Raw genomic sequence first — 11,099 nt, forward strand, 5'->3', positions numbered from 1 at the left:
TAATATCTTAACATAATAATAAAAAACAATTGTCATGAAATGGACATGAAAAAGTTTTTCATACTTATAAATTATTTACTTTAAATAACTTTTTTTTTTTTAAACCGTGTATGAGATATAGGATTTTAAAGCTACAGTCTGGCTTATTCATATAGTGCCATAATTTCATGTATAGACTGAAATGTGGTCCATGGACACGTGCAAATGATGGCATTGTCTTCCTGAATAATGATGGATTCCCACCGCTTCTTCCACTGTGTGGGATCCACTCCTATCATGCTACCCAACTTCACTGAGTGTCTCCTCTTTATCTTTGACCGACAAAATGCCCATATCATTTCAATTTTTTTTTTCCAATCCCTGTTAAAACTAGCTGATCGATGAAAATGCTACATGACAATAATATATGTATTGGCACTGAGGCAATAATAAGGTTTTACTGAAAATCCAAAGTGAATTGCAACAAAGTGTCCACAGAAAAGTTTTGTCACTTATTGGCTGTCCCATTTCACATTTGTAATGCACTTGATTAGGATAGTCAAAACTCATGAACTGTGTGATAGACAGTTTATCAGTGGTTCTGCAGATAATTACCACTGCTTCTAATAAAGTGGCAATGATACATTTTGAAAAGGAGAATTACGTGTACACCAATGATACATTTGTAGATGATTACAAATGCTTTTGTTGATTAATGGAGGAAGCTACTTATTGCCAGTAAATTGCTAATACATAGCGAATCATTCATGCATATCATTAATCCTGTGATAAATATATAGTCTTAATCGCAGTTCTTTGACTGCTATTAAGTAGTAGAATTCATGTATCATACAATATAGTGTAACTCTTGCTTAATCGGTTATCAAAAAAAAAAAAAAAAAACTCTTGCTTAGTTAATGATACACCATTTAATAATTTTTTCAAAAAATTTTCCTATAAACCATATTGAAAGAATCTCATCCAACTAATTACATGATAACTCATAAGACTTAAGACTATCACATTGTTTATTAAATCATATAATCCAATTATAAGTCATTTAAGTTATTATGACTCGGTCTTGTGTGGAGGACACTTGCATGGAGCTGCCAGATACTCAACATTATAGGATTAGTCACCTCGACTAAACTTCTATTTAAACAATTGATAAAAAATCAGTTCATAACATAAGTTATTTGACTAAAGAAACAAGTGGACATTCATTTGACTTGTCACATAGTGGGTTGTAATAACTTTACTTGAAACTGTTTAAAGGAAAATTCTTTTAATTGTGTTTTATTAGATTAATATTTTAAAAATCTTATTAATGGATTGCAAGTTCTTTAATTATGTTCTTAACATACGTACCAAATTTTGTATTAATCATATATTATTTACAATTTTATCTGCAACTCATATTTTGTATATAATTATGGAGTTAACAAAAAAAAAAAGTTAATATTATAAAATTTTATAAATGAGATAGTAATTAGTTTTTGATTATTTTGAAATTTTACATACATTTAGGGCATAAGAAGATAATGACTTAATGTAATCAAATGATAAATTTATCAAAAAACAAATCTAATAAAGAGATATTGAATGGTGTAACGTGAGTTTAGCATAAGAAATTTAAATATTATGAAAAATACTTAATTTATACTAAAACTACCTCATGCTAAGGATAGATTTGTTGAATGAAAATACAGTAGGAATAAGAATATGAATTAAAAGAATCATTATTACTCATTTTTCCTATATATTTTTTTAGTTGTAACTGTGAATGAAACATAGAATATGTAGATTGTATCCTATAGTAATCATAAAATTTTATATAAAAATACTTAAATATAATTTATTTTTTTAATTTAATGAATATTAAGTAATTCAAATGTAACATTAACAAATATTTGTCGTTAAATATAAATACCATACAAGAGTAATTTATATAAGAATAAATAACACCAAAATTAGTTGATATCATACAAATTATACTAAGTTGGAATACAATAAGAGAAATAATGTACAATGTATAACATTTCTATAATATTGTGTCTTGTTAAACAGAGAGTCCAAAGGATAAATCATTCCTCCCAGGAGTCTCCGCTATAGAAAGACCTTCTCTCCCTATACCTATTTCTTGTGTGCAGAAGATCTCTCGAGAATGTCAGCACAAGCAGTGATAGACGGCTGCATTCATGACAGTTCAATCAGTATATAATGTCTCAAGATGTCCCACTTATTATTTACGGATGATAGCATTTTGTTTTTCCAAGCAATGGTAGTTGGGTGCAACAAAATACCGAACATCCTCAAGAAATTTGAAGAAGTCATCAAGACAGAGCTAAATAAAGATAAGAGTATAGGACCATACTCTTTTTCAGAAAAATACAAGAGAAGAGCACAAACGGGAAACAATGAACATACTAGGAATTCAGGTCTATGTTGCTGTTAGGTTTTTAGCAATGTTGGCAAATCCGTGAACAAAAGTTGTATGTGTGTCTTGTAAGTGTCCTTAGACTACTAATGTTTGATGACAAGACAACTACCAGGTTTTACGATTCACTGCCTCGGTTATGTGTGTTCGATAACTTTGATCAAACTAGTTAAATTTGGATCAATCGACCTAATTTAGTATCAATTGAAGTGCAGCAGACATGATTCATGTTTCTGCCCTTGCAATCCATTCAATCACTAGAACTTCATGTCTTTGAGCCTCAATTATATAAACAAAACCCTAGGGAACGTGAAAAATACTTTTGGAGCTCATCATATTGTAGATTTGAAGGTTTTGTGCCTCCTTCTCTCAAAAGTCTCTGTTGATGATAAAAAAAAAAAACAATATCTTCAAACCAATGGTGTAAAAGTCGTTACAATACCAATTCTTCCAAGTAATGAATTTGAATCTTTAAGTGGATACATGAAGTCTTGGACAGAAGCTCACGTGTAACATCTCCATAATTGAAGAACTCTATGGACTCGAAGCTACATTGGATAATGCTAGTAAGTTTACTAGGAATAGGTTTATTCAGCTATTGTAAAACTTCTATTCAATTAACGGATGTATTTTTTCCTTGAGGGTTACTAGGCCAAGCCCCACAATGTGTTTTTTACTGTGCAATTTCTATTCAATTATTTTTTCTTGAGTCACCATATCTTTGTGTGTCCTTTTTTCCCCTTTGTTTTTATTATTTGCACAATGTTAGTGATTAATCATATTAACCAAGCTAGATCTTGCATAATTGGATTAACTGAATATTTGGACTTAAAACTTGGTTAATAGGGATCCCAAACACAACAGTAGCCATGAAAAATACTTAGGTCTACGTCTACCTTCTCTGATAGATAGATTAAAAAACACCTAACTGTGTAACATAAAGAAAGAATTTGGAAGAAGATGTAGGGTTAGAAAGAAACACTACTCCCAGAAGGGGAAAAAAAAAATTCTTTCAAGCTTTTTTTTAAAGGAAAAAGTTAATATATACCCTAAGGGTATTAACCTATGAACTATTTAGAAACTTTTTATGGGAAATGAAAAAAATAACTAAAATTTTTATAACTTTTTATATTTTTCATAAAAATTGTAATAAAATTTTCTATTAATAGAACTTTTTTATTAAAATTTTCTTAAAATTTTTACATCCATTAATAGAACCCTCTTTTTTTTTCTTTTTTTTTCTTTTTTATGTGGAGCTAAATTGATTCATTGAATAGAGTAAAATGCATACATGCATATTTGGTATGTTATATTGTTATTATATATAACAAATTATAGCTGCACTTTTACCCATAAACTTTTGTATGAGAGGCCTTTTTTTTTTTTTTTTTTTACGGAAGACGATAAATGTATAAGAGGCCTTGAATACATATATAAGGCAGAAACAATGTCCCATGAGAGCGCCTTCTTCTTCTTCTTCCTGTCTTCACTTGGTGTAACGGTTTTTTAAGGTCTTAGGCAGTGTTTGGCAAAAGAAAAATATTTTCAATTGTTTTGCTGCATTCTAAAAATTGTTTTGGAAAATATTTTCAGGTGTTTGGTTGCATTCTGAAAATGCTATTTTTCTACTAATTTCTCATATTTTCTCAGCTTCCAAACAAATTTTATAATAAAAAATTTCAATATATATATATATACTTAAAGAAACAAAAATGAAAACAAAACCATTCATTAAACTAAAAAAATTGGTCGAACTAAGAGAGGGAGGAAGAGAGGTGATTTAAAACTGAGAGAAAGAGAGAGGTAGATCGAGAAAGAAAGAGATCGGTCATGGGTGGGTCACGGGCAACATGATTGAGACGACGAGATCAATCATGGGCGATGAGATCAAGATAACAAGATCGGTCAAGCAATGGCAGGCTTCAGGCGGCGACAAGATCGAGACGATGAGAGTTCAATCTAGAGGGCGGTGGCAACAAGCTTCAAGCAGCGGCAGACTTTAGGTGACAGCAGGGCTCTCTCTCTCTCTCTCTCTCTCTCTCTCTCTCTCTCTCTCTCTCTCTCTCTCTCTCTCTCTCTCTCTCTCTCTCTCTCTCTCTCTCTCTCTCTCTCTCTCTCTCTCTCTCTCTCTCTCTCAGACAGAGAGGTAGGCTGAAAATTAATATAATTGATTTGAAGATAAAATAGAAGTGTAAACCATCTTACACTTCAAGGTTGATATTTTACGGTTAATAGAAATTATAGAAATTATTTTTCGTTTGACTGACTTTTTCGTCCGATCCAAATACGTCCTATGGTGTGAAATATTTTTCCGTATTCCTTTTACCGCAGAAAAAAACACCGCGTTAGATGCATTCAAGAGAAGTAGAGATACAGATAGGTATAGGTACACGACTTTTTTTTTCTTATCCTAGTGTCTCACTCTCACATATGTACATAGGTTTCACCCTAGCTAGGAGTACGTCCAAGTATAATGATTAATTTCTGCGACACAATAAAGGTTGCTTAACCCCATAATGGACAAACCAAGATTAGGTACAGAATCATGAGTCCCTAGGTAACTAGGGAAAAGATTTCTGAAAGAGAAATTTTTAATGCTGTCGTGATTGAAGGAAGTGTTACTTGCCTATTGGTGAAATAAGATATGGGATATTTTGCTTTGGTTAGAGGCCAAAAAAACATGGGCTCAAGCTCATAACCTCAAATGTCAACAATGTTATCATTATCCCCACGTATTGACGTCAAGCTAGAATGACATCTGGCCAATGGAATTTAAATCTAAAAAGAGTAACCTTTTAAAAGTTATTGCATATCTCACTCTCTCTTTTTTTAGGTGTCAGAGTAATAGGAATTGTCTCAGTTCAGCGTGCAACTTCTTCGACAACCTCTGTGTCTGTATGAGAACCATACAGATACAATTACCCAAAAAAAATAAAAAATAAAAATTTTCAAAGTATTTCATAAATGATAAATAAGGAGCTTTGAATTTATGAAGTAAGCATAAGTTCATGTAGGTTTTGATTAGTCTTTTTTCTTTTCCTTTTAACCTGTATTTAAGGCTTTAATTTTGCTCAAGTACAATTATACTTTGATCAATTTTCAACAAATTATAATCCATACGCAAAGTAATATCTAGGTGAGAGTTCTTCAAGTCATGAGAAATCATTGGAGGTGTTAATAGAATTTTACCAAAGACCAGCTAGCTAATCCTTCTGGTACTGGGACCCAAATGATGAAATTGTACGTACCCTGATATATGTATAATTAACACCGCCTTTGATCTGTACCCAATGAAGCAAATTCTACACCATATGACTTTTTAGACTGCCATCACAAAAATGCAACATCACAAGTATTCCCATGAAGAAAAAAACACAATGAGCTGTTGAGCAGATTGACACCCAAATATCACGCAACTATGTCATATTTTGTCATTGTCATAAGATCCCTCAGACTCATACACACACATTCGAGTGTGAGATCTAAGGATAGAAGAAGAGGAGCATTGTGTCACATCAGAGTGTGGCAACCAAATCTTTATGATAGGCCCCTTATTAACCGGAGATGATGAATAGCAATCAGATCAGATGCATGAAAGCTACACTACAGTCATGCAAATATGCAATGTTTTGGAGTAGTACTGTACTGCTTTGGCTGTTTGTTTTTCACTACTCACGACTCACGAGTGTCTTTCATTGCCATTTTAGGAGTAACTTTTTATATTAATTAGCTTCTGTAATGATAGAAAGTGGCCTAATTCAGATGTCTTTCAAAAGGAAAAGGATATTGAAGGTGGTTTTGCCGATTAATATGGACCCTTTTCATTTCTAACTTCTTCTAGAAAACAGTGGACTTTGTTAGAAAAGTGGAAAACGGTGGAATGCCATCAATGCTACTTCCCCACAAGACCAAAGAGTTTTGAAATACCAGCCTTATTAGTTTAAAAAATTCTAGAAAAGTTTGAATTTGTTTTTGTAAACTTTGTCACCATAACATAGAACGTTGTAAAAATTCATTACAAAACATGATTTCAGAATTCCCTTTCAGATAATTATTTTCTCTTAAAAAAATCTAGTTTAAAAGAATCACAGAACGATGCTCTCTCTGTCTCTCTCTTCAAATTCATTAATATAAAACCACTAAAAATAACACATTTCCTTCTTCTTTTTTAATTTTTTATCTACTAGGATAACAACATTTTTGTATATAAATTAAAAGAAAATGACAGTCCTAGGTTTTTTTGCCAAACATTCTACTATTTATTCAGGAAACACGTCAAAAATTCAATAAATTAATAGTGTGATGAATTGAATCTAAGATTTTTCATCTGTTAGATTTACATCATACTCTAAAGTCCATACCAATAAACCCAACACCAATAGAAAATTGGATATGTTCATTTTTTACCCATAGTAGTCAATATAATAGACTCTAGAACGTTGGAATTGGTCCCTCAGGCAAGCACATAATTATCCATACATCATAAAGTGAATTTACAGGTATGTTTGTCATAATTTATAGTATGTTCTTCAATGAAGCACCTAACCTGAACATGTCTCACTTAAAACACCCAGTCACACGTGACATTCTCAATCACTGCAAAATTTCCGTGATTGCAGTAATCAGAACCTGTTGTGCCAGTTTTACACAAACTCATCATATAAGTTGTTCGCTGAATCATCATTTACCCAGTCTCCTTATTTGCATCAAATATTCCTTGCATAGTTGCATTCCAACCAAATATATTTTTATATATATTTCATTGTCAATTAAGAAATAAAAGGGAATCTGTAATATTTAAAGAAGAATCTTAACTTATCTAGATTAAGAGATATGCATGAAACAAAAAAGATAAGTTCCTAAAAGTCTTTAAGTTCATATTAATAATACAAAGTGACAAGTTTTATAGTGGTGGGTATATAAATAATAACATGAGCAACACATATAATGGGAGGTGCTAGAGTCAAGATAATATTGCTAAAAAAATGAAAAGATGGATTTGGTTGAGGGTTATAATTTATTTATTTTTGTACTGTTTGGGAAATTGGAGCAACAGTTCCCAAAGAAGAGGATTGGCTAGATTGGTGGTAGCTGGCATTCAGATATAGATTTGGCCGTGTTTTTTGTGTTTTTCAACATTCTCTATCTACCACTTAAAGACGACGGCATTCAGTTATTCTAGCTCACCCAGTATCCGTATCTTGAAAAAAGCAAAAACAAAGAGTTCCATTTTCAAGTTTTGGGATTGGAGGAATCTTTTCTCTTATTCCCTTCCCTCACTTTATAGTGAAAAAAAGCTTGAAGAGCCAAAGAGGCCACCGAAAAGCATGGACACCTTATCATGAAAGCAAGAAAAAAAAGACCCGATTTGACAGGCCAACACACACGCACATACACTAACCCACACGCTTATACAATTATGATGAATTATCCCCCTCTTTGCGTTTCTCCTATTCCTCGTCTCATCTCTCTCTCTCTCTCTCTCTCTCTCTCTCTCTCTTCATAAATGTTTACACACACAATATTTTTATAATTATTTATTTATCTGTTGCGGTTAAAGTAACATTGTTACAATTTACAAAGACAATAAATACACTATCAGTTTAATTCTATTTATGATCATACATTTTGCCACAATTTGATTATATAATTAATTATAAGTAATAACTTTTAATTTTCATATGGTTCTATCACTTTTTTTTCGATCATTTACAATCAACAGTATTATAATTGTGATTGATGATATATTAATTTTTCGAAAATAGCATTTATTACACACACTGTGTAAGAAAAAAAAAATTTACTGAAACCTTATATGCAGCAATTGATGCATATAAGGTAAAGTGGCAGCCAAAAAGAAGTGACCCAAATGGCTATCACCTTACCCTTTATGCATCAATTGCTGCATACAAAGTTGCAACAAATCATCTCTTATGTATAAATAAACAGGCCTATTATAATTAAAAGTGTCACTTTAAGTCACGTTTTCAAGTTTAAATTCTTGACTTAAAAGCCACGTTTTAAGTTACAGGCAATGTGTGTTTACACACAAGCATTAGCCATTTTTAAAAGTCTATATACAGAAATTTATAGTACCTACTATCACTTTGATTGTATCACACTAAGACTTATTGCTGTCTATATGTGCGTGTGTCTTTTACTCTTTTTTCCCCCCATTTCGATCTCTTTTCTCTTTCTATGTGCGTGTCCTTTTTCCTTTGTTTATACATGGAAAATCCCAAGTCAACCTCACCTCATCATTTGGTCTTGCTTCTTTACGAGCACCACCTCATTTCCCACTTTCTTCACTTTAATTAACTCTCTCATATCATATCCCTTCTATATAATTACTGCATTCCTATCATCCAATTCTCCACCATGGGAAGCATGAAGGTGCATCAGTTCGCACGTGGATTCTGGGAGCACGAACCATCCCTCACGCTTGGCTGCAAGCGCTTACGCCCTCTTGCTCCCAAGCTGGCCAACACAGACACTTCTGGTGTCACTGCTTTCGACCTCAAGAGCTTCATCAGACCTGAAAGTGGACCCAGAAAACTCGGTTCCTCTGAAGACAAAGACAAGAGAGATCCACCTCAGGTGCTTATTAATGCTATACTAACTTATCCACTTCCCATACTTCATGCAATCATACAATATCATTGCTTCATGCATGTTGTTTTTTCAACTAAAAATGAATACCATGGCCCTTTGAGTAGTGCAATTTTAGATATAGTCCAAATTTCAAACTGTCTGAGCCTGCGTATAATTTGTTGCCCCTTTTTAAAACTTGTTTATGACCTAATGATTGTTAAAATGTTTGCCTAAAAATTAATGCAGGTGGAAACACACCCAGGAGGGACACGATGGAATCCAACACAAGAACAAATAGGGATATTGGAGATGCTGTATAGGGGAGGAATGCGAACTCCTAATGCACAGCAGATAGAACAAATCACTGCACAGCTTGGGAAGTACGGCAAAATCGAAGGGAAGAATGTGTTTTATTGGTTCCAAAATCACAAAGCGCGCGAGAGGCAGAAGCAGAAGCGCAACAGTCTTGGCCTTAGTCATTGTCCAAGAACCCCGACTGCCATTACCACCATTACTTTGGACTCCAGGGTATGCCCATAAGTTCAATGCCAAGATCTTTCAACTCCAGTTACTTATAAGAGTGATATTATACATTTTCATACATAAGTCTTACAAACACACACACAAAAAAAAAAAAAAAAAAAAAAAAAAAAAAAAAAAAAAGTAATTTAAATATCTAGTTATTAAGTTAATGGAGTGACACTGAGCACATTCATTATCACGTGCTTTGATTTGTAAACATTTTATAGTAAAATTGACAGTACCTCTAGTATTTTCTTTCGAAGTGAGCAAGGAATTCATATGTTAATTCAAATATTGTAGGGGGAATTGGAAAGAGAGGAAGATAGTCCATACAAAAGAAAGTGCAGGAGCTGGGGATTTGAAACCTTAGAAGAAGAAGAAGAAGAAAGAAGATCATGTAAAGAGGAGGGAGATAGAACTCTAGAGCTGTTCCCATTACATCCGGAAAGCAGATGAAGGGGTTTGAAATTTTTTTTCTTTTTTTTTTTTCTTTAAGCTTTTGTTCCATTGTAATCTGCTTTGATGTGCTTTGCTTTCTTTTTCTTCTTTCTTTGTTTCGGGAAAGAAGAAAGACAAAGTTGTCCCATTGTACCCTACTGCTTATTTTATTCCTGACTTGTAACCAAAGCGCCTTATGTCACTCTTTATTCGATGAGTACTCTGCCCTTGTAGTTGTGGGTGTGACTGTGATGAGCCTTTCCTTTTGACTACAGGAACTTGTTGAATTGAAGCTTTTAGGTTAAAAGGAGCAGCCGATGGACACTGAAGTCCACACACCTACTTCTTAAGCCTATCGCTTCAGTTCCAAGTTTGAAAGAGACATTGTTCTCTAGCGTTAATGCCCAAAAAAAAAAAATGATATATTTCACCCGCTTGTAAGACTTTCATAAAGTGGGATATCAACTATGAAGATTCATGCATTTTTTTTCTTTTAAAAAAAAAACATTTTCCATCATTGGCATGCAAGTTTTTATAACAGCTAGTGTTTGGTGGGGACACTCGATAATTATAACTATGAGATTTGATTGGGAGGGAGGGAAAGCAAGGTAACAAAAATTTGAAATAGCTTGAGGGTTTCTTTCGTCAACAATGAGCAGTGTTGGTAGACCTTTCAAATGACATTAACGTAGGAACATAACATGGTTAGATACGACTTAAGAGTACTCTATATACATTGTTACCATGCAGGTACTCCGAAATTGATGGAGGAACTTTGAAAAGCAAGCATATCCGACACAAGCACACCAACACGTATACGACTCCATGAAAACCATGCCTATGAGGGAGCCACTTTTCAAAATATATATATATATATATATCTCTCTCTTAAAAATACAAAAATAAAAGACAAAACTAGAGGTACTGACTACTGAGGTAATGAGATGAGCCTATAATAACTAGCTCATATTCGATTTTGATGCATATTGGGAAATTGGTGCATGGAATATGTCTTTCTTAATTTTTGTCTCAATATTTCATGAAATGCAAAAAATTAACATGGATTACTTATTATTATTTGGAAACTACAATATCAATATATTATGTGGTGCTTTTTATTCTTATTTCCTAT

General features: G+C 33.0%; 1 protein-coding gene across 1 annotated transcript; it reads left to right on the forward strand.

Annotated features, from left to right (window-relative positions):
* The first annotated feature begins 8,722 nt into the window (after positions 1 to 8,722).
* On the forward strand, positions 8,723 to 10,200 carry LOC126710317 (WUSCHEL-related homeobox 4). Its single transcript, XM_050410724.1, has 3 exons — positions 8,723 to 9,013; positions 9,254 to 9,535; positions 9,830 to 10,200. Exons 1-3 carry the CDS (start codon positions 8,795 to 8,797, stop codon positions 9,983 to 9,985), a joined length of 657 nt encoding a protein of 218 aa, XP_050266681.1. The 5' UTR covers positions 8,723 to 8,794; the 3' UTR covers positions 9,986 to 10,200.
* Positions 10,201 to 11,099: the final 899 nt, after the last annotated feature.

The sequence above is a fragment of the Quercus robur genome, chromosome 2 (genome assembly GCF_932294415.1).
Source record: "Quercus robur chromosome 2, dhQueRobu3.1, whole genome shotgun sequence".
Classification (NCBI taxonomy): domain Eukaryota; kingdom Viridiplantae; phylum Streptophyta; class Magnoliopsida; order Fagales; family Fagaceae; genus Quercus; species Quercus robur.

Coding starts and splice junctions, on each gene's coding strand:
- LOC126710317 (XM_050410724.1), top strand. CDS start 8,795: ATGGGAAGCATGAAGGTGCATCAGTTCGCACGTGGATTCTGGGAGCAC. Junction 9,014..9,253: donor ACAAGAGAGATCCACCTCAG/GTGCTTATTAAT, acceptor AAATTAATGCAG/GTGGAAACACACCCAGGAGG. Junction 9,536..9,829: donor CCATTACTTTGGACTCCAGG/GTATGCCCATAA, acceptor CAAATATTGTAG/GGGGAATTGGAAAGAGAGGA.